This window comes from Strigops habroptila, chromosome 3, assembly GCF_004027225.2.
Source record: "Strigops habroptila isolate Jane chromosome 3, bStrHab1.2.pri, whole genome shotgun sequence".
Taxonomy (NCBI): Eukaryota; Metazoa; Chordata; class Aves; order Psittaciformes; family Psittacidae; genus Strigops; species Strigops habroptila.
This window is the reverse complement of record NC_044279.2, coordinates 71110422-71134919: the sequence shown is the minus strand read 5'-3', so window position 1 is coordinate 71134919 and position 24498 is coordinate 71110422. Positions and strand designations below refer to the sequence as shown.

General features: G+C 36.2%; 1 protein-coding gene across 1 annotated transcript in view; it reads right to left on the bottom strand.

The window, feature by feature from the left end:
• MYBPC1 (myosin binding protein C1) overlaps window positions 1-24498 on the bottom strand; it is a 76351-nt gene that overhangs the window by 33002 nt on the left and 18851 nt on the right. Inside the window, 8 exon segments of the mRNA XM_030478121.1 lie at window positions 243-409; window positions 3888-3944; window positions 5607-5658; window positions 6960-7077; window positions 7438-7586; window positions 9018-9122; window positions 19294-19335; window positions 22253-22285. Of these exon segments, the coding sequence (XP_030333981.1) occupies window positions 243-409; window positions 3888-3944; window positions 5607-5658; window positions 6960-7077; window positions 7438-7586; window positions 9018-9122; window positions 19294-19335; window positions 22253-22285 (723 nt within the window).

Here is a 24498-nt window from a genome sequence, read left to right as displayed (position 1 = left end):
TATGAGTCTCTATATTCTTAAGCTAGTCCACATGAATCAGTTTATTTTCTAGAAACATTAGAATAAGTGCAAAGCTGTGCAGATCTGATTATCCTGATCAGTTTCAAGCCAGTATCTCTGCTTAATTCATTCCAGTAATAAAGCTTGAACTGTAGTGTGCAATGTGTGAATGAAGCAAGTTTTGCTTTTTAAGGTGCATGCTAATGTTTACTGAACATCAGAATATTCTGCCTTATCCATACCTGCACTCTTCTTCACTTCCCTGCGCATGCGCTTCAGACGCTTTAACATGCCTCTCAGGTCAGTGATACCATATTGAAAAGCAATCTTCTCATATTCACTGGGATTAGCGTTCTTCAGGAGCTCCCACACATCTACCTCAGGTTCTTCCTCTTGCTGTTTAACCTCCCTAACAGTAGCAAGATAAAAGTATGGGAGAAGAGTTACTGAGGCTTTATCACACCATAAAAAAGGTGAAGCTGGATCTATGGTAAGGTTAGAAGTGTTTTGGTCAAAATTTGAAGGCTGCCATCATATTTTTTTATTTCATTTGGTGTGAGTTGAATAGCTCAGAATGACATTCACACCTTTCTTTATACTTCTTCAAGGCAGAATTTGGCCTTTTCTGGTGTAATCAGTTACGAGAGTTTTTATATTGCTTAATTGTTATTAAAAAAAAAAACAAACCCAAAGCACAACAGTGAAAATGTTTCACTATAATAACATATGGGTAAATCCCAGTTAAATCACTTTTATCTGTTGTAACTTGAATGGAATCAGTTACAATTTATGATGGCACCACTGAGATCTGAGTCTAATCCATACATTTCATAATTATATAAATATGCTTTCAAATCCTAAGTCCCTGTAACTGCTACTAGGAGTGACTAATGAAAAGAACATTGAAATCCAAGGGAATCTGGGTCTGTTTGTAGTTACACCAGTGCTTCTCAGTTACTTGAAGTTGGCATATGGATAAGAACTGGAGATATCCACACCAGCTTGGACTTGCAAGATGGATCTGTTGACTTCCATGTTTATCTCAGTCTTAAGAGCAGGAAGTGTTTTCAGAGGCCTGTGTGAGGCATCACCTTTATACAGAAGATTCAATACCGATTTTACTATCTGCAACTCCCAGCTAAGACAACCAATAAAGAGAAGTAGAATTATTTTCACAATGGCAGCCATTAAATGAGAGAACAACGGAAGCATCCTCAACAAAATGATAATTTTTGGGATTGACGATTTAGCTCAAAAAAGTGAACTGCTAGTACAACCCAGGAATTGGAGCAGAAATCTAGATATCTTTTTCCTGTAAATTCATTAGGATCAGACCAGGATCATTCCAATTTGATCTACTTTGTCTAATGAAAGCAGCACTTTTGAGAACAGTGTGAGGAAATAAACATTTGAGAAATAAAAAATGACTGAGCTTTGGAATAAGACACTGTTAGAATTGAGCTCTATCAAGTCAAACAGAGAATTTTCTTTAATGTATACAAAAATAGCACAGGGGGTCCCTGAGAATCTCTGCATGGCTGGATTAAGAACTATGGGAAAACACTTCTCTGTTTAATCCATGGGTTTTAGTAATTTTCGTAATATGCCAGTGTTATTTTAAAAAGGAAAAAAGCTTCTCACTGAGGAGTCCTTGAAATACTTACATTGTTGTCTTAGAATTACTGTTAGACAATCACAGGTATGTAATTTTATGTTTCTTTCCTTTTACTTTTATCTGTGCTTATGCTTTCTGGAGGGTGACTGTGCAGCAAACACTGCTGTTTCAGTGAGATTCCTTCTCCATGACAGCAAGTCAAGATCAGCTTGCAAACATATATAAAATCCGACATACCCCATGGGGTGTCATTCTCCTCTCCCAGGTCTGGCTGTTTGCCATGCAATGCCTGTCGATGCTAATGAGAAGAACACTCCATGGGAATCAGGATCATGTATCCCTTTAAACAGGGCAGTAGTTGAGAATGAGGATCAGTTAGAATATCCTGATTTTCAACCACCTTGAAATAAGTAATTCCAGACTCTTTTTTCCTGTTGTGTAACTGGAGAACAAATAGAGCAAACCAACTTTGTTTTGAGACCATGGTGCTGTTTCTGCCGTGTCTAGTGGGCAAATAATGCTTGATATTTCCCAAGCAGACCTATCAGACCTACCTCTCTACAAAATCACTTTTAGATCTTTTCCCCCAAAATGTGCATTTCGTTGAAAGATGTACTTTTTTAAAAAAAGGACCTAAATGTTTGAGTGGTTTTGAGATCTTGTGCCTTTTGGAATTTCGTGCTGTTACTCATCCATTGCATTGACGAAGCGTAACCAGTCGCAAAGTGGCTTACTGAGATAAGAACTGGTTTGTCTTCCTGCAAGACCGGCACGAAATTAAAAATAGGCAGTATATAGATTCTATGCATTTAGGTCTTTTTAAAAAAACATGTTTCAAGTATTATGCACCACAGGTGGAAAGTTCTAGCTATTTCCTTGGTAATATAAACATAAAAAAGAGAAGGAATGGACCTTCAATGTTGCCTTTTGAAAAAATGAAATGAAAACATGTATTTGGCTTCATAAAAATGGATATTACTACCTAATATAATTAGCAATCTTATTCAGTTAAGCTCAGAAGTATGATGTTGCATGTCAGTCCTTGGAGCGAGGACGTGATGAACCAATTTGGCCAATATCAAATAATACTGTTTAAAAAGTAGAAGTTTGCTTTGCCCATTCATCGCATGATAGGTATACTATGTTTATATGGTTATACAGCATTTTTCTTACAAAACTTGTGAGATACTTGTTAGTGAAGTGATAATGAGTCTTAAATTTTCTTTCCACAAAAACACGAAGATCTTTTACATGCAATATTCTGTTATACCCCACAGGCAGTCAGAACTCTCATGGTAAGTTGTATTAGTATGATGAAAAGTCAAACTGAAAATCCTAATTAGGGATGAGAAGATTAAAAACCAAAGACCTGGTGGATGTGAATTGGTTCAGGTAATCCTTTCACTGCCTACTTATACCTTCAGCCTTTCCTTTTTGCTTAATTTACGTAAATACTATCCTCACCATCATAGCCCATAGGCACATTGTTAACTTTTTATGTAATTAGTACTGCACATTGGGTTTCTTCTGTAAGAGTGGTAGATGAGATAAAGGCTCTAGTTCCTTTTCCAATTTTCTGTGGTCAGCTGCCATTGATTTCTGTGGCATATAGAATTCCTGTGATAAATTTTTAAAAATAGCAAATTAACAATCTTGTCTTAACCTGTCAAAAGACTAAACTGAGTTTAAGATCTGAGGTAGCCAGAGGCATAAGTATAACACCACAGTTTCAAGGCAAATCAGAGAAACACATGTCCAAGTTTTTCTCTGTCCCAGCATTTGAGTTGAATAAAACACTACTGAATATCAATTTCTATAGTTTGAAAGCATGGTAGATGCTTTTACATATCAGGATGCTTATAAAATCAAATTAAGATGTACGCAAAGATGTAAATTTAACTCTTGCATTTTTTACTCTTGCACCAGACTCAATTTTCTGAACTGCTCATCCCAGTGTAGGAAATTGTCCCCCTCTACCCTCCATGCAAACAGAAAAGAAATAGCAAGTAAGCTAAATGTTATTGGTCTCTTTAGATTGTGGCTCACTTTTTATCCAGTGCACTCAAATCTGAGGTTTGTTTTCTGCACACTTAAAGGTACAATTAATTGAACATTTGCACATTATACTGTGAGACTGATAGTTAGAAACATTGAAAAAAAAAGAAAAGTCGGAAAATTCTTAAGAAGTTATGAATGCTACACCTGACTCTTTCTGTGTGCGAACCTAATGGTTTGCAATCCACACCTGCTCACTGCATCACTTGGTTCTCACCTACGTTTCAGGAGACCACTAAAGTCAAGTTCTCCTGCATCTTCTTGTCCTTCACCGCTGTTATTAATAGAAAAAGATCAAATCTTTGTTTAATACAGGAAGACTTAGACAACACACATTGTAAACTCTCTAGACAACACACATTGCAAGTGCTCTATATGTCTCATATAGAATCATAGAATTGTAGAGTCATAGAATGGTTGGGGTTGGAAAGAACCTTAAGATCATCTAGTTCGAACCCCCCTGCCATGGGCAGGGATGTCTCACACTAGACTATGTCACCCAAGGCTCTGTCCAGACACACAAATTATAAGTCAACACAAACTTGTATCCTTTTTCACATAAATCATGTTCCCTTGGGCACTTGTGAAAAATAACACAAAGGTTTGTATTGCTTGTTATTATACTTTGATGACAAATTTTTGTAACTGCATACATAAATTTGCCAAGATTTGTGTTAGATTTCAATGACAAATAAATGTGAGCTAGTCAACACAACGAGCTTTGTTTTTCATTTCCATAGTGTATGTGTATAAAAACAAAGGGTTCGTGCTGATCTTTTGCTTTGAAAGTAAAACAAAGATTTGCATTGCTGGGTGGTATTTTTAACAATGAATAGCTGTGTCAAATACTGATTACAATGCGTTACTTGTAAGATTTAACCTTTCTCTAAATGAAAGTAAAAATCTCAGTTAAAAAACAAAGAAACAGTACATCATACATTTTTACAGATAGAATCACAGTCCTGTTAAGGTGTATTTCTTTCTATAATGTGACCTTAAGCAGTAATACCTTATTATAAAGCACATTATAGACAAAAGAAATGCCTTTAATATTTGTAAAAAGAGATTTTGCATGCAAGGTATTACATCAAAAATCAGAAAGTACTCAAGTATTCTCATCCGCTTGTACAGAATGGGTGTTGCAGTTTTTTTAAGATATGCTGAAGAAAGGAGTGCACCTCGAATGTCATATCTTTTGCATTTATTCTTTAAATCAAACCACTCTAAACAAAAACAGTTCCTTCTGAATCAAAGCTTTGCTTGTATATGTAAATTTACAAACTGCATTCATGCTCTGAATGTTTGTAAAACATTTTCATTCTGAATATTTCTGACCTTGTAAGACAATTTTCTCAGTAATATATAAAGACATCTATACTATTTTGAATTGCTATTTTATCACAAAGATGACAAAACTTAAGACACAACGCTTTATCTTACATCCTCTGCACTATATTATTTGTAGTTTTTCCATAATGATGGCCTTATGACAGAGTTTTTTACTGTAAGATAACATAAAGCCAGATCCTATCTCCTCAAAATCAATGTGAATTTCCTCTCTGCTTTTAACCAGTACAGGACTGGGCCTAGGAACTTCCTTATTGTCACAGACAACTTTCAGGAAACATGTGAATGAAAATACAATTTTAAAAACCTCTAAAGAAAAACATTTCAGTACCTTAGATAGTCCATATTCCCTTAAAGCAATGATCCTGTAATTTCACAGTAGAGTCTATAATATCATATATGCATTTGTTGTAAACAAATTTATTCTACCCACTACCAACTACCCTAAACCCCACTTCTTTAATCTTTATTCACAAAAAAAATTTTTAAAAGTACTTGATACAATTGTCTGCCAAGACTGATGCAAGTTCTGTGCATACTACCAGCATCCGTTACTGAGGAGCTTCATAGAACCACTGTATGAAGTTACCTTCTTTTGAAAGCAGATCTGATGTCAATGGATTGGACAGCTTGGGAAGACTCTATGAAATAACAGTAATATAGGAATTAAAAACTTAATTTGAAATTAATGTAATTTAGGTAATCAGTGCAATTTAGCATATGGAATTTTTTCAGTGTCCTGCTAAGTGACCACTGTTTGTGCTGCTCCTTTGGCATTAAGTTCTGATAAATGCAAAGCTGTTCAATGCTAAGCTAAGTTTAATTAATGCATTTCTCTAAACTACTTTTTGCAGTTCTGCATCGGAGATCTCTCTCGGTGATGTTTCTCTCCGATCCCCTTCCTGCCTCTACACAGGCTCTGGCCTTTTTGTTTTCCCATTCCCTATGCTTTGCCTCCTGCTTGCATCTTGCACTTTCTCAGTATGCTCAGCATCAAAGGAAAGAAACAGTCTCCTCTACAACTGCAGACTACTGTTCATTTTCAGTGCAAGGATGAATCCCTCTTGTCTGAATTATCCATTTGTGCCAGACTGAATCAGGTTAAGTGGTTCTGATCCACAGCCAGTGAATGGATGCAGCTGGGTTGGCCTCTGCCTTGCTGACCTCTGAATACACACATCTACCTACGCCCCTCAGGCTGTCAGTCAGCTATCAAATGTCCCCTTAAGTGTGACTGGCTTCCCCTGACTGGTGAACAAATAGTCTTGTTTAGGCCATTCGGTAGGCATGCTTTATGAGAGTGAACAACTATTTTGTCCTCTGGCTGCTGGTCCTGGAATTTTGGAAGACATCCATCTTTCTCAGTCTGATCGTGTAAGTATGTGTGCACTGTTGTGCTGATGGAGCTGCTCTCGAAGGAAAAGATAAGTCTGTGTGTTAAGGTTTGCCAGAATAAGACCTTTTACAACACAGAAGTAGACAAAGGCAGCACTCTCCAGTGCTTTCTACATTGTGTTAGTCTTTATTTTGATGAAGAGTGGAAGAAATTGCTTTCTGGAGTATGATCACACCATGCCTGACCAGAGTGCAAAGCACTGGCAAGCCACGAGCACTCCACATCCCTCTGTTCAGATGCTGCCAGCTGGAGCCTTTCTGAATAGCCTAAACCTAGCTCTCTGTCTTGTGTGCCAGAGCCTGACTTGAACTCAGTACTAGTTTTATCTGCCAGCTTTTCTAATTTTTGGATAAAGGTCTCACATACTATCTATTCCAATGTTCATTTAAACAATAACTCGCAGACACTTCAGAAAATTCTGAGTGCTATGCTAAAAAAGTTCATTGTAAACATTGCTTCATTTAAAGGTTCTGAACAAAATTAGGTGACATTTCGGGTTAAAAAAATTGCCGTTATAAAGCCTTACAGGCACAAATGGAGTCTTACCAGTGACTTCAAGGTCAAAAGAGCAACTGTCAAACTTGTCCTTATAAGACACTTCACAGCGATAGTTCCCTGCGTAGTTTTCTTTAGCTTTAATGATGTGCATCTCAAATGTGTGAATCTAAAAATCAAACATCATTGTTCCTTAATGTGAGGGATACATTTGCACAAAGCAGAAGTTAAAGGGTTAGTCTTTCAGACTTAAACCAGGAGCAAGGAGTAACTTGAATAAAGGGCTCTGGAATGAAACTGAAACCCAGAAATGGCAGTGGATAACTTTGTCTTCCCTACCAGTACTTGTCCTGAGCAGGGAAAGCAGAAAAGTCTGCTTCTGCACAGGGTCAGAGATCATCGCTGAAATCTGCATGGGGAAGGCAGAGTTAGAAGCCACTGCTCTTGAATTTCTACCTGTTGTCTTAAACTGATCTTTAAGCTCTCTTTGGAGCTTTGCCCCATTAAGAAAGAAAAGCAAAAGACACACCTTAGTGTGACGCTCAAAGGACTCTTTCAGCTGCAGGTGCTTCCCTGCTTTACTGGCCAGGTCCATCCATTTTCCTTTGAACCACTTAACATTTGGCTTTCGGAGAAGATCTTTGGCTTCTACTTTGGCTATAAATGTAATATTCCCACCTTTTGAAAAGGAAAAAAGAATAATGCAGTCATTGAGGAATGTGTAGTTGGTCAGTCACATCCGTACAAGTTTCTTCTACCACTGCTCCCTCCAGTCTCCACGTGCTAGCTCTACCATGACAGTAAGAATCAAATGGAGTCACGCAGGCTGTGAAAGTACTGCAGTCTTATAGATATTAATGATTTGGGGTCTGGAATCCTTCTGCCCATGTTGATGTGGACCTTGAGACACTGAGAAGCAGGATAAATTAGTTGAGGCAAAACTCCATGTTCTCATTGGTGAATTGTTCCCAATATTTGAATTTCCTTGCTTAAAACAAAGACAGGTATTTCTAAGCTACTAAGCAGTTGTAGCATGAATAAACTCCAGTCTGTAAATGAAAGCCTGGAGCTCTTCATGCATTTCTATCATAGATTCTTTAAACTGAGAAGAGAGGGAAAGAGCCTTCTCTAAACAATAGTTTGGGAACAGTGAAAGTTAACTCAATTTTCAGAACGCCACTGCCCAGTCCCTGCTGAGCTTCCATCCTAACACTCATGGGCTCCAGAGAAGAATAACTCCTTAAATTTATTCTCTAACTATATTCTCCCAAAATGATCATTTTCTACTCAGAAACTGATAAAAACAATAGGCATGCATAAACACACACCCCCCCCCCCCCCCATCTGACCACATCTTAGTGTATCCAAGTACACAACAGACATAGATAGCCTGTACTGAACCATTGGTCCCACCCTGCTTAGGATGCAGCTACTTTACTACGATAGTATGGCTCAGGAGTGCGGTTTGGAAGTGAACCTCCTAACCATCCCCATTTACTGTGCTCTAGTTCACAACACAGAAAGTCCTCACAGTGCTTGAACTGGATTCCTCTAGGGTGAAATTAAAATCACAGATATGCTCTGAGTGTTTGCCACCTGTGCTCCAGCTGGTGATAGGTATATAGACCACTGGACTAAACCAGTCCAGAGCAAATCCCACAGAATGGTTACAGTGGGGGTAACTGTACCAGCTTCCCTGCAGAGCTGCTCCTATTAGTCTACTTGCTAATTTACACACAGCTGTAGGGTACAGAGGTTGACCCGGCAGTCTCGAAGCTGTGCTGCAGGCCTTTGGGTAGATCGTCCTGACATATCTATGACAGCCAACAGCATTACAGTAACCAGCTCTCTTCTCCAGAAGCTATAACTCTTACCCATTGTGCTCAGTAAACTATTAGATTTTGAGCTTGTCTTAAATGGAATAATTGGGTTTTGCTTCTCTTCATACAGTCCTTTTTGTCTTTGAGGAGTAGAGTTCGCATCCAACTAAAATCAGTTGCAGCTGAGGGCAGAAGCTGAGTGTTACAAGAACTCCACGTGTCTTTCCTGGCTCTGCTTCAGCCTCTGTCTTGGTGGGAGTGGCTTTTGATTTTGTTTCTAAGCACTTACCAACGCTCACTGAACCGCTCTGAGGTTTTTCGATGAATAGAGTGGACATTTGGGAATCATCACGTTTTTCTGATTCTTCTGGAGCTCCTTCTCCAATAGACCATACTAAGATGCAGAGAGAGAGGGAAATGTCAATCATTTGAGTTGGTTTTACTCCCTCTAAAATGCACTTACCTGAACTTACTAAACTCTCTAACCCTATTACCTCTCTCTTCAGATGTCCTGAAAGATATGTAAATTTTTGTTCACACTGACATCCTTTGCTTGGCTGTCACATTGTGTACAGTTCCTGCAAGAATGCCACCTCTGTGGTGACAGAAAATGAAACTATCAGGGAGGAAGAGAGGGGAACCTGGTCAGCCAAGATGGGTACTGAGCAACTCAAATGGCACCAGCATTCAACCATGAGTGCTTTACAGAGGCAATGCACAAAGGTCAGCTCTTTGTTTTTCAGAAGAGAGGGAGGTTCTGAAAACACAAACAGCTATAAGCACAAAAAACCACATATGATGCATAGTGTCAGTGGGTCTCTCTCAAACCCAGACTCAGTCAATTGTACAAGCTATTTTTTATGCTTTGTCCTTAAAATAGAGCAGGGATGAAGTTTACTGTTGAACCTTGTTCTTTTCTACCATGGTAGAAACAGAGAGTTGGACGTCAGTCAGTACCATGTCCTGCCATGTATATTAGCTAATGTTCTACAGAAAAATTTGTCAGATGGAAATGATTGTGTTGTGTGTTCAGACACAGCGTCTTCTCTTCTGGACATTGAGATTTTGGAACTGAAAAGGAACAATTGTACCGAGAGAAGCAGCAAGTGAGCAGGTTCCCCCGGGCAGAGAATTGTCTGAGCACAGCTGTTCATTTCTGGTCTTTCTGCTCATCTGAACAGTCCTGGCTTTGCGCTATGCAGTTACATCTCAGTCAAAATACATGAAAAACTGTGGCCAAAGCTGACTCCTAACAGAAAAGACAGGGAGAGCAAGGCAGCAAACTTCTGTCTGTTACCTGCTCCCTTTCTGCAGAGGGGCAAAGCATGTGTCTCATATTCCAAGTGAGAATTTGCGGAATCCAAATGCCACACCTCCTTTTTTTTGAGGAGTTATTGCCAGTGCATAGGGGAAACTGAGTAAAGCCAGTGTAGCCATGGTAGTACTGAAGAGCAGAGCAAATGTGGAAATGTACAACTATAATTAACAAAGCCATCAGTCTCTTTCAACTCAGAGCTGCATCTCCCTTGTTCCCCTTGAACTTCTTGTTGTTTCAGATGTGAAGGTATATTTTTATAGTTTATCCAATGCTTTGTTGGTTTTAGTTTCAAAACTAGCATAAATGAGGAACTAGTCACACAAAACTTATCCCTTAGTCAACCCTAGCCTTGAAATTAAAAGTTCCTTTCCCAGCTTAGTATTTTCTGTAGAAAGTCATTTTCCTGAAGTCAGAATTGTAGAGGTTACTGCTACGGGAACCTTTCTAACTCATGAAAATTTCCATCACTCATGAATGCAACACAACTCATGACAACAATGGGAAAATGCAATCAAGCTGTTTTGATTATCCTAAAGTCTACTAGGAATTTTTAAAAGATATAGAAATGCTAGATTGCTTTGCTATGAAATCTTTGCCTTTCAGTCTTTCAGTGAATTATGGGTGGTGTACTTAACGCATCTGTATATGTTTGCTTGTACAATATTACAGGTAAAGACTTTCATGTATATACACACATGTATATACACATATATGAAAACATATACGCAGACATACATGAACACAAATATATATAGATACACATCTATATATACTCTCTCTGTAATCTATATGTTTAGATTATGCCAGTGTAACATGGTAGTATATGGAAACAATGTAAGAACAAGTGATAGTTACTGGCATGAACAGAATGAGGTGACAATGCTCGGTACAGGACCTGGTCACGTGCAGTAACCTAACACGCCACAGGGTGAAATGGAAAAAGGATATTAATAAAAGGAAGAAGCTTACATAGAGTCATTAATTTGGTACGACATAAAATAACACTTAAATATTATCATCACCTTTAGATATTAACGTTTTCCTATTTATTAAACAAACAGAACAAAACGTGGGTTTGACGTTGGCTCAGGGGGCTGGCATAGGCGGCTATGCCAGGTCAATAACCATGGTTGAAGTACCTGCTGCTCATTTTGTTCCAGAGGCTGCAAATCCTGAAACCACAAAAGTGGGTGTAGTATGCGTTACCTGCCAGGGTAGGAAGAAAGAGGTTATGACTTTCCTAAGTTTTCCCCACCGTCCTTTGAGCTATGAGAAGAAGCCATTCTCCTACAGTCTCCTGGGGCCTGTGTGTGGGATTTAGGTGAGCCACTGTCACCCTGTAGGCTGAGGAGGAAGGGAATAGCTGCATATCTATCTATATAGAAATAAGTATAGATAGATAGGTATGTATGTATGTGTAAAATACTGATTCATATCCTGTCTTGTACGGCAGACCTATCTCTCACTCCTGGTTTAGCTGCTAGAAAGCTATTTGATCTGATACTTAAAAGCATTTCCACAGTTACAGTTTGATATTGTATGAACAATGAAAATAAAATTAAATATTAGCTGTAAGAGTTAAAGTATTAAGAGTAATTGTACTAGTAAATTTTGGAGTGCTTCATCATGTTTTTCAGGAGGTCTCACCTGAATCTTTTCTTTCTGCTGGCTTAGACATCCCATCTGAAAGGGAAGAGCAATTTGGGTGACACCAGCTCAGAGATCACTGCTTAACTAACTTCATCGGGATTTTAAGAACATTAATTCTTCATGCAAGAAGATTAGGCTAGATATTTAGGAACATACCCATGAGGAACTACTTGAATACCAGAAAAAGGAAGTGAAGAGCTAAGAAAAAAATTCAGAAATCTTTCCCCTTTTTCTCTAGAAAATGTAAATCAGTTTAGTTTAATTCCCATTCAAGTTTTCCTTGTTAGTAGTTCATATTTAGAAGGATTCCATGAGGCTAATGTTTTTTTCGTGACTTGTGCAGTTCCAGAAAATAGACGAATTTATGTTGTTCAATGTTTATCTGAGAGGACAGTATTTTGAATTATTTGAATAGCTTATTTATTTATCTAGGTTGAGCAAAATAATGATAAATAGTTAAAATGGCATTTTAGGGGGTTGTGATTTACAATGTTATTTATATATTTAGCTGTTACCAACCAGGTACTCTAGTACTGTAAAGTAATGTACTGCCACTGACTTTACAGATAGCATTCATCCCAAAGTTAATAATGTGAATTCTTTTGGGAGAAATAAGGAAAAACGTGACTATTTAGGGCAGTGAAAATAATTAAAAGCATATTTTTCATTTGAAACACTTCAAAGTGTTTTCTAGTGTTCAAAACTCTGTTTCATTCAGTTTATTTTTTTATATCTTATTAAGCAAGCAATGGAGAAATTCTGCCTATGTCACATTGATCATGGTGGACCTCTGTGCTGTTGCTTTTCTTTTACTGCCAACAGCAAAAGGCATTTTATCTGGCAGCTTGGCAGCAATGGCTTGGAGCAGTATGTTCAAACTACTTTGTAGGTTATATGGCCTAAGGTGAGGTGATAGACAATTACATGGATAAACCTTTTCTGAAGTCATAATGCATCCTTTTTATTTGTAAATCTGGAATTTTCTCTCAAGACTAACCTGAAAAATACATTCCATGTTTGTTGATAGAAAAAGATAAGCAGAGTTGCTTTCAGAGTTGCGAACCAATATTTTACCTTGATTTGGCAGAAATTCTTCCAAAGACCTCAAGACAGGACTTGAAAGGAACTTACTGGTATGAAGGTATTGTACTTCTGAACAGAGATCAATTTAATGTAGGGCACTTCAAGAAACTTTTTCTCTAATTAGTATGTTTTGAGTTCAGTCTAATGGTTTGGACTCTTTCTTCATTAATAGTCAAGAGAAAAGTACATACATACATACACACACAAAGCACTACCACAGTCCTAACCTGCTGGTGGAGTACTAACTGAAGTATCATCTTCATCTGTGAAAAGAAATACAAATAAAAAAGTGCATAAAGAACCTGAAAGCACAGAGGATCATCTGCTTTCTAATGACTATGTGAAAATGTAAAACCTGCAAAAGAAAGGGAAAGAAATCATAATAGTCAGGAGCATTCACAATGGAAGCTTCAAACTGATGAAGAAAGCTTTGCATAATTCAGTAGCTGAAATGGTAAACCTTAATGTTTCAAGCAAGTAAAAGAAAAATGAGATGTGAAGAGGTATCTATTATTAAATCATGAGTTTATATGAAAGCTGCTGAGTGGTTCTGTTTGTTAGAGATGTAATCCGCAGTAAATACAAAAAAAGCCACAATGAAATCAAGGTCAATCACATATCTGACCTGAGGAAGATGCCATTTCTCTGATGACCATGTCTGCAATTAAAATGTGCACCATATATGCATTCAGCATTATTAAATCAAGATATGCAACATTTAAAAACAGAACCCTATGTTTATACTTTGTAATTTCCATGTTAGAATATTAAATTAAAATGCAAGGAATAAACAACTAATTTTCCCTATATTACAGCATAATAAATAAGGACAAAACTATTATCATTACATTGGGTTTTACTTTTAATCACACTAAAAGTTGACCATCATCAGGTATTAAATCACTATAAGCAAATGTTCTTCAGGTATATTAAAATGCAGCACATTGAGGTACATATTTATATAAATTGAAAGTCTGAAAAACCCCATGAAACTGGCATTACACCTGAAATACTGTAATCATGATCATGAGAAAAACAGAATAAGTTAAAGACTATCTTTACAGGAGTTTTCTACATCCCTTTGAATTTTAGATGTTCACTAGAAACCTCAGAGATGCCAGTTTCTGTTAAAATATGCAAAAAGTCTTAGTGTCTTAAAAGCCTAATTAAATAAACAAACAAACAAACAAAAACTAGAGCATTTGAAGGGCTAGAAAAAACTAGATATATTTAGGATGTAATACATATGTACTGTAAATATAACATGTCTTTTAACCAGTATCAGAAAATCAGCTGGAGAACATTTCAAAATTGAAAAGACAGTTGAACAAGAACAACTTTGGAAAAATATTAACCCACCCTCTGAAAGAGTTGTTTCAGTTTTGGTTTTTTTTAGATTTTAGATTTTAGTTTCCAGAATCAAATTTTAACTCTCAAGTTATCCTTCGATTTTGACTTTAAAGTTATAATTTTTCTATATTTTCTCAAGGACAAATGTAATAACTATGACAAAACCACATATAAAATATAGTTGCATTTTTGTAAATGTTGTTTTGTGCTTGCTTAACCACTGAAGGCTAATTGAAAGTCTGTAAATAGAATTTAACTACTTAGCCATAACATTTTACTCATTCCTTTTTAATGATTCATCAAACTGCTTTTTAAAAATCTCTGGGGAGGAGGAGATCAGTTGTAGAAGGTAGGCCTACACATGAAGGATTAATGTGTTATCTTACAAAAATGATTTCTCACAGCAAAAAAGTAAATTAAAAATTCACTTAGTGGAAGAGTTCTCAGCACCTGCATCATCCAATGGCATAAGCAGACGCTGAGAATGTTGATTTTCAGTGAAAGTACAGTAATGATGAAGTCATGTCAGATGTTTTAATGTACTGTGTTAACAAGTAAATGAATGCAAGGCTAAGTAATTCTACTGCAAATCTTTCTTCATATTTCATGAAAGTAAAAACTGTGCTTTCAGCTCTTTTCGTCGATGTCACCACTGTGCTTGGCATGAAGAGGTGTTCTTCTGGCCAGAATATTCTCTCTGGCCATAAAAAAGTAATTAAGATCAATCAACATAAAACATTTGATGTCATGCACCCTGCATGATGATGTATGATAATCACATTGTTGAAGGACTACTTTATTTGACTTCTGTTTTCTTCAAACATTTGAAAGACTAAAACAACAAAAGGTGTTAGTTTTGCAGGCGGATTGCTGGGTAATCTGGGTTTCTTCTGGGTAATCTATCATTTTTCAAACAAAATGTTAACATAAAACACAAACAAATCAAACCAAACAAACATTTCAGAAGTATCAAAATGAAAGCACAACTAAATGTGTTGTAAATGGAAAGAGTACAAAACCAATACATGCCAGTTTTGACAAATGGGTAATTATCAGTCCATCACTCCTTATATCTCAGGCTTCTAGGACAAAATGAAATGACTACTGAATAAATATGAAAAATGGTTCAATAGCTATAACCAATTTGCTTTTGGTGATGAATGCTTGTTTAAGTTAGCAATAAATTCTATTTAAAGATAACAAAAATTGCAATAATACCAGTCCTAGATGTAGAACTATGATCATTAGTTCACTATCCTTATGTCCTGCAAGTAAACTTTTAATAGAATGTATTTAGTAATCTGTTGTACGAGAAGAGCTAGTTAAGAAGAAACACTTTGTTTGACAATAAATCAATAGTATGTATTACTCTATAGAGATTTTTGTTCTTTGTCTCCTATTCATCTGTGACATGTTTTCATTAACAAATAGGATATTTATGTTTATTTCCTTGTACACCTAAAGGATCACATTAATTGAGAACTAGGCCTCTTGGAGCTCCATCAGGAGTAGAGTCTTGTAGAATGAAAGATATTAGCTCAGAATTAGCTAATGTGAAACTTTTTTATACTCACAGTTAGTGTAACCTCAATATTAAAATTTCTGACTGCTGACACAGTAAGAGTGTAAAAAAATCTGACAAAATATAAGTAATAACTACTGATTTATATATGAACTGCTGATACCAAGAATTTTATATTTTATACTTACCCTTGATTTGAAATCCACCACACAAAAATAGAAGTTGCTATTCTGCCATCAGTCGTATTGTTGATCAACTTTGCAGAAGTGGCAAAATCACATTGATCTATTATTTTACTTTTCTATTTTTTAGCTGTTGAAAAGAAGACTTGAAAACCATGAGCCAGCATCAAAAGCCTAGTGCTACACAACTGAACAGGCTAATTTTGGAAGTGATTCCACTGGAGCAACATCTCAAACTTGATTTAATCAGCTAACAGAGCCAGTGAACTTATTAATCTTTCTTTGTTGTTTTTGCCTGCTCTCACTCACTGACAACAGGAGCTGGCATGAGAGATATGTCAGAGTCGTGAACGGGGGAGAGACACTGTTTTCCAGCTGCAGGTGTCTTTAGAGTTCCTTAACATTTATCTGTACTACTGAACACCGGAGCAAGTGTTCCAAGTTAAGGCAGAAGGCAGATAAACAGCACAAGAGTGAACCCATGTCTTTGTGATGCATAAATAAATATAGAGTAACTCAACCAACTGGCTGAATCATTTCCATTAATGTTGAAGGTACTGAGCACAGTTTAACCCTTCTGAGACTGAGTTTAAAATTTAGTTACCTTCAATTACCCATCTGATTTTCAAAGAGTATTCAGCACTTGGCACTTTGGGAGTGGTAAATGAAGTACATACATACAGCAATGGATGTTTTAGTAAAGACATGAATGCATAAGTGAAAACTGGGAAAATACAAGGATGAAACATGTAAACATTTTAGTAGATGGTTGGATGGAACCTAGAGAAAAAGGTACCAGTAAAACATGCAGAAAAATCATGGCTGGATGTGACCTAAAAAAGGAATGAGCAAATTTGATATTAAAATTCAATTATTATTCCAGCAAGTGGGAACACAATTATAACAATATTCAATCTGAAAGATAATGTTAAAATTAAAAGCAAAGGAAGAAGAATTTAAATTGAATAAGTATAGGATAACATAGTAAATTTGGTGGAATTGCTGCTGAGTCACTTCTTTCTCTGAAAATAAAAAGGATGATCATATATATCCTGAATTTTTATGACATTATTTCAGATGTTTGAAACTAGAAATGTTATGAAAGATTATTTTATGCAAGAAAGATTTATTTTTACTATTCTGAGAAACTATTTTACAGCAAAATAACCACAAGATAACAAAGAATTTATCACACCAACCGCGATTTCTTAACTTTACAGTGAACATAAAGGAACATAAATATGTAATTTCACACAGACAATAACTACTAAAAATAAATAGAACAGTAAAACAGACACATAGATAGGTGTACTTCATCTTCCTAACTTCTGCTGTTAACTTTGTTTTAGAAATGTGGTGAAAATTATGGACTATGTGGTTTATATGGATTATCAAGCTTTCTTTTCCAAATACCAGGTTCCAGAATATCCTGACTTTGTGGCAGAGAGAGGCTGTCCCAGGCTCCTATAGTGTGCTGTTTCTTATAAATCATCAGCAAAGAGATCATAACTGCTAACACACAGGTATTGTAAAATCGCTGTTGAATTTGGGTATGAAATATTTCCTATCTCACTCCCATTCAATAAAGTACCCAAATCTGTTACTTCTGAAGCTACAGAAACAGTTTTATAAATAGCTTATACAAAAGCTAACATGTAACTGGTTCTGCCCTCATTCCTTATGGAACTGCTCATTTTCTAGTGTAAACGATTTTGGGCAGATTGGAAAATTGAACCTTTTCCCAGTTTGTGAATTATGCTCATCATTATAAAGATTTTCTTCTGGCAAACAAACATGAAGGAATCACTCTAAGAAAATATATACTCCCTTACTTGGTGATACTCTGCAACAAAACAGCAGCTGATAGGAACAATTGCACTATACCTAGTTAAAAAAATTAATTACTATCTAGTGTCTGGCAATGACATCTACATTGCCTTGCAGGGGTGACAGTTTCACTGGACCATGGCAGAAGGTCATTCTTTCTACATATTGATATTCAGACTTTCACTGGAATTCTATCTGAGGCAGCTGCTGCCACCATAGACTGAAACTGGAAACGCTTCCCATGCTAGGATCTCAAACCATTTTTTGGAAGCAAAATCCTCCTGAACAGGAGAAGCACCAAGAAAGCATTTTTCCCCCTAAGGAAATACCTGTGTTCTTCACTAAAATCAAAACAGAAACATAATAATGTATAAAAAGATCATAGAAATATTTGAGAAGATACCTACCATGTTTTTTATTCAGTAAAATGTAGACTTGTAAGCAGTGGGTAAAACGCCATTCATGTTCAGTTTGGGAACAAACATTTTTGTCATATCAAAATTAAAGCAAGCAGAACTAAATGCTGGAATAGCTTAAGGCAAGACCTCCATCTTCTTTCCTATCATTAGGCATGCAAATTATGCCTGAATTGTGTTTCCATTATCAAGATGACAGATTTGATTACTCACACAAAATTTTGTGTGTCAAAATAATTGCTCAATGCAAAGTTAGCTGGCAAAATAACATGCACTGAATCCTGGTTCAGCATTTTGATTTTCAAAAGGGTACATGAATCACACACTCTCAGTGTTTATATTTTGATTTTTCTGAGAAAAGTAGCCATGCACATCTTTGCCAAACGAATCTGCAAGCATCAAGTATGCATCTAGTCTGTCTTTTTAGACAAGGCAAGATTTTGTCTGGAAGAGACCAAAAGCCAGAATACATTTTCAAGCAAGCCATTTCTTGATTTGCCATGAATAAGTATAACCGTGTCAAATCTAAAGCAAGCATTGCATCAGTTGTAAGTATATTTTCTTCAGGGTTAGCCTTTTATCAGAATGAAGAAATAAAAAAAGATTATTCATTTCAAAATAAGCTGATGAGCAGTTTGAATTCTACTTTGGCATTAGTACAAACAGGAGCCAAATTTGGCCCAGTTCTCTCAAAATATATTTGTGTAGCAGAAGAATTGCCAACAGAGCTGGAGTCTAATCTCCGCAGCGCAAAAATATATATTAAAAATGAAGCTGATTTTTACATGCATTGCTAGTTGAACAGTTACATGTTTGTTCACAGCAGACAGTCCTCAAAGACATTTTTTGAGAACTTGGCATGAGCTCAGCTGCTGGGCTTCCCAATAAGAACAGGAAGACGAATGTGTGATTTCTTTTTTTTCAGATGAAAAAATCTATTAGACTTTGCTGAAAGGTAAAACATGCAATATCAAGTTTCAGTTTTAGAATAGAAACAGCTTAAAATGACAGTAGGAGATTGTCTGCTTAATTTAAAAGCTACCAATGTGCATAGGATCTGAGTTTTAGCAAGCTTGGTCAGTGTCAACTTCCAGGCTCACTTAAACATCACTTTCTGCTCCAAGCTTCTGAATTAAAGCTCAAGCAATCCAGCATCAGAACAGCATTTAGGAATGTTCTCTTTACTGCCTATTTTTTAAATATGATTTCAGACTTACCTTTACCCTTTCCAGTTTCACCCTCCTGTGGTGTTTTTTGTTCTGTGTAGGAAGTACAAGTATATTTTTGAGAGGATCTTAAAGTAAAGAGAAAAACTTACACAGCATTAAAAAATACAGGAATATTCTAGGTTCTGCTAGTATTGAAAAACCTAAATTAAAGAATTATTGATATATTTGTATATGGAATATACAGTTAAAAACATTTTGCAACTCTGCATATCAATGCATTTTCTATGTTTTGAATGAGTAGTATAAGATTGATATTCTTGTACTCAGTGGAAGAAAAATACTGAGTGTTTTAGAAGCAGGAATTCTTAGTCTCTTGTTCTTGGGCTTATTTACAAAAGCCTTTGAAATAAGTTACATATTGCTAATTTGAATGCAACTGGATCAGATATGAAATACTTCAAATATAAATAGTTTCCAGAGCTCCATCACTCTAATCGGTTTATCGTTAAGACAAACTACACAACAGAGAGAGTATATTGAGGGTGTTCTTTATTCTTTACCATCTTCATCATTATCATCATAATCTTTTCTAGGCTATTTGGTTTTAGTTTAGTTGATTAGAATAGTTGCCAGCTAGTCCTCTACTCCAAGCATGTGAATGTGAATTATCTTAAACCTCATATGTATGAGAAAATTTGGACTGTATTTTCAACAAAATAAAAATTTCTATCCTTTCTCGATTTCAGGATTTGCTAGGGTTCCTATTCTCTGTGGTTTTCTATTTCATTTAATTTGCATACAAGGCCACTTAGAGGCTTGTCAAATCATATGAACCATGCTGTCTTAAAGGTGAAAACACTCAATGCTCTATTGTCTGTGAACAATGACTTTCTGTGGCAAAATTACCTGTCAACTGCCTGATAGAACATGGGTTTGGGTGAAGGTCATTGTCAAGATTAAGCTAAGATAATTTTTGTGACATGGAGGAAGTATCTGCAAGAGCCAGTTGATATTATGTTTATCCTGATTTCTTGTCCACATGTGCATAGCCATGGTAACTATGAAAATAAAATTTGAAATTTGAAAGAAAAATCCATATTCTGGAAGCGTGACAGACTCCTGGATGCTTCTGTCTGGATTCCTCAAATTTCAGGTTGTCCATCTTGGCCTTTTTAATGGGAGTTTTCCTGCAGTAATACTTTTCTTTCCTGCTAGGAACTGGGATTAGGAGAATTTACTTTTTCTTGAAAGTTGTTATTATGTCTAAATCCCATTTGAAAACCTCATCATGGCTAACTACACCAACTTGGTGGCTTGAGATTGAGATCTAGAAGGAGCTCTTAGAATGGCTTCCAAAAAATTTCCTGGTGTAGTTCAAGACGCTGACTATGTCCAATAAACTATTTATATGTTGTAGTATTTAGATTCTTGAACCAACTTCCCTCTTTGTGTGATAGCACTTGGTAATCCAAGATGAAAGCATCTTGAGTGAGGCAAAGGGAGAAAAGACTGGCACTTCCAGCTTAGAAAAATCCCAGTTTGGTCTGTGCCTAACATAAAAGCCTACTGACAATCTACTTGCTTTACCAAAGAAGTACAGGTATGGGGAGAAGCAAGGGGGTTGTAGGAGTGATTTCATTTCTAATCCTGTATACTTAAATAGAAGTGAAGAAGAATTTATTTATCTGAAGATAGATGTTTTTAATATAACTCTTCAAAAATGCTGGTCCTTTCTGCCTATAAAAAGCAGTTTCTCATTTCAGTTCTACTTAAAAGTTAAGATTGGTGAAGAACATGAATTGAAGTGCAAAATATACCACATAAGACCCTCAGTGTGTTGCAATTAATTACTTTAATATGAACTGTACAGATCTTACGGTTGAGTAAAATACAACCATCATGAATGAAATACCAATTAATTTTTCTTACAAATGTATGCAAGAGTTCATCCTAACATTAAAATAACATATGGGTTATTTAAACATGAAAATCCTTGTGGCAAATGGCTTTACTACTTCCAGACTTTGTAATTTTTTAATGAAAGAGTGTATGATTAAAAAAAAAAAAAGTCTTGAATCAGACTCAAAAAATGCCAGTATGCAAGACTGTAAGTAAATGCAGGTCGAACACCTGGAGAGTATTTATCCTGTTTGATATCGCTGTGTAGGTAGCTACACAAAGAATAAAACTCACCAAATGTTTATATTCGACATGCATAATGCATATATGTATTAACCAGCACCTGAGAATATAACTCAAGTTACTCAGTGCAGATCAGACCCACAAGGCAAAGACTTACCTCCCTTTCTGGTTCCCACTGAAAGAAATGTAGCAGCTCTGCACAGAGCTTCAGCTTTACCTGAAGCCCTAGTTCTTGTGAATGAGTTTACCTCACCTAACTTTGGCTTCCTGGAAGTTACCCACTTCATTCTAGACAATAAGACTCCTCAGGGCAAGTGCCTATACATAGACATCCAGTGACATTTAAATAGGTTATCCAAGAAATGCCCATTGGATGAACATGGGTGAGACCCAAGAGCTGCTCCACTGGTTAAAGGTGGAGCACTGTTGAACAAGATATCTAATCTTCAGATGGCTAAAATTAAGGAACATGAAACCCATGCTTGATTCTGTTAACTTTATTCACTGTGTACCTTCAAGGAAAAATGAAAGGGAACATTTTGATAACTAGATGCTGTTCAGCATCAAATAAGACAGCATTATTTAAACACAGAATTTAAGCAGTCATAATTTTCCTGTATTGTGAAGGACATTTGCCTCATTAAGCAAACAACAAATATGGCAAATGAAAATTGAGTCTGAAGAATCAACATCCAGGCAAAGTGAAGTGAGCATATCTTATTTGGGATGGCTCTTTTACTTTTCTTGCTATCCTCTCACTTCCAAAGGGACAATGAACAGAAATCATATTATGGCTATGCAGTATCTAGTCTTCTGCAACCATTGTTAGTGTTGTTACAGTGCAAATTAGTATTTTAACACTGACCTGGAGGTGGTGGCACACTTTCTGTTTCAGTCTCTGAAAAATAAGGAAAAAAGACAGATATTGAGCTTCAAGTAAAAGCAAATATTTTTCACACATATGGTATATACTTGTTAAATTTAGACACAGTTTGGGTTTATTCAATATTTTAATGAAGTTCTCAAATATTTTTTTGCTTTCACACATGTCATACATGGCATCTTCAGAGTGACATTGTCAGATGCTTATGCTCTGTGAAGAGGGGATACTGAACTTGTTCGGCCTGGAGAGATATAATACTCATAGAATCCTAGAATCATTTAGGTTGGAAAAGACCTTTAAGGTCATCGAGTCCAACTGCTAAGCTAGCACTGCCAAATCCACCTCTAAACCATGTCAGTAAGTGCCACATCTACACATCTTTTAAATACCTCCAGGGATGGTGACTCCACCAGTTCCCTGGCCAGCCAGTTCTAATGCTTGACAACCCTTTTGGTGAAGAAATTTTTCTTGATATCCAATGTAAACCTTCCCTGGCACAGATTGAGGCCATTACCTCCTGTCCTATCACTTGTTGCTTGGGAGAAGAGACTGATAGATTCCTTGCTACAACCTCTTTTCAGGTGGTTCTAGAGAGCAATATAGTGTTCCCCTAGCACACAGGTCATCTACCTCCATCTATTCAGTACATTTTGGGACATTTTGGCAATTTCAGTTCAGGGCAGTTCTGGAATATCATGGAATACGAGTTGGATTTCAAGTTTGGGTTTGACATGTTTAAGGCAGTTTGTCTTGATCCTATGCTTAAATGTATCACATCAATATGCTCCTGTCACATGATAGTCTATATTTAAGTAAATTTTCCATCAACTGGAATAATATCTGATATGACTTTAATCATGAAGCATAATGGATCCATTAACTGAGCGTAATCATGCACAGAGAATCCAGAGACCTTTATCTCACTTTCACTATACCATTAGATCTAGAGTTCAGTGCTCAGTGCAAGTAGAAAGTAAAAGAATCAGCTTAACTGCTCTGTGTAGGTCTTATAGTATAAGAGAAACTAATAGTAAAAATAGTAAAAATAGTAAAAAACAAACTAATAGTTTGTTTTTTCTTTCAGTGATGATTTTTAATCTAAATCGCTTCCCTTTCAAATGTGTGATACAGAAACCAGGCCTTTTACCCTATTTATATGTTATCTTCTTGGGATGACATGTTCTCCAATCTAAAAACATTAAGGACAAATAAACTAGATAAAATTTATTTTTAATATATTAAAGGAAGCTTATTTTAAACTTGTAAAATCTTTAGGACTCTAGACTGGTTGAAAATGGTGATACTTATTTGAGATAGTGCATTGACTTACAGCTTAACTACTTGCAACAATCAAAGATCTAAAAGGTTGAAAACCTTGACTGTAACAGATATCTTTCACTAACCTTTGTCATGTTATGGGCATTAACCTTTAGGACTCCACCTCAGGTCATAATTAGGAAATAAAGTTTCAATTGCTCTCACACAGAAATGCTGGTAAGGTTATTCCTTTGCACTCAGCTCCAAATATAACTAAAACATAATTCTCATTCTTAATAAATCCTTTCAATGTTTAAAAAGGAGGAATAGTTTTAGTACAAATACAATTTTCAGCTGACTCTGTGAATTTGATATGGCTTAGGAACTTCCAGCCACATATGTCAATGCTATAACAAGTCCTTGTAGAGGGTCCACAGAGAATCCCTTACTACAGGGAAAGAGCTCGGTGCTGTAGGTTCTGGTCATAACACTCATCGTATGGAAGAAAGTGGAGAATGTATATTAAAGTCTGACAGAGAGTCTGATAATAATAAAATGGCTTTACTTAGTTTCATAGAAATTTATTTTTTTCTGGTCTAATTACTAACATACTAACTTTTGCTTTGTGACCTAGAAAAATATGTATTTTTTTCATATGAAAATTTCACCACAAAAATTACATTTTGGAACATATCCCCTTTACTACCATGACATTTCCCACTGCTTCCACTGAGAATAAAATAACATCACTGTGGCTTGGAAGTCTATTTCTTACATGGAAAAGTAATAGCAGAAAATTATTGACTGTATAATCATCTTTTTGAAATTCAATAGCTAGAAACAGGGAGTATTCTTACAAACACTGAATTAGAAAATTCCCCCTGGCTCATCAGCAAGAGCCACAAATTCATAAACAAAAGCTCAGCAAACTAAGCACTTTCCAGATTCATATGAAAGTCTTATGAGCCTTT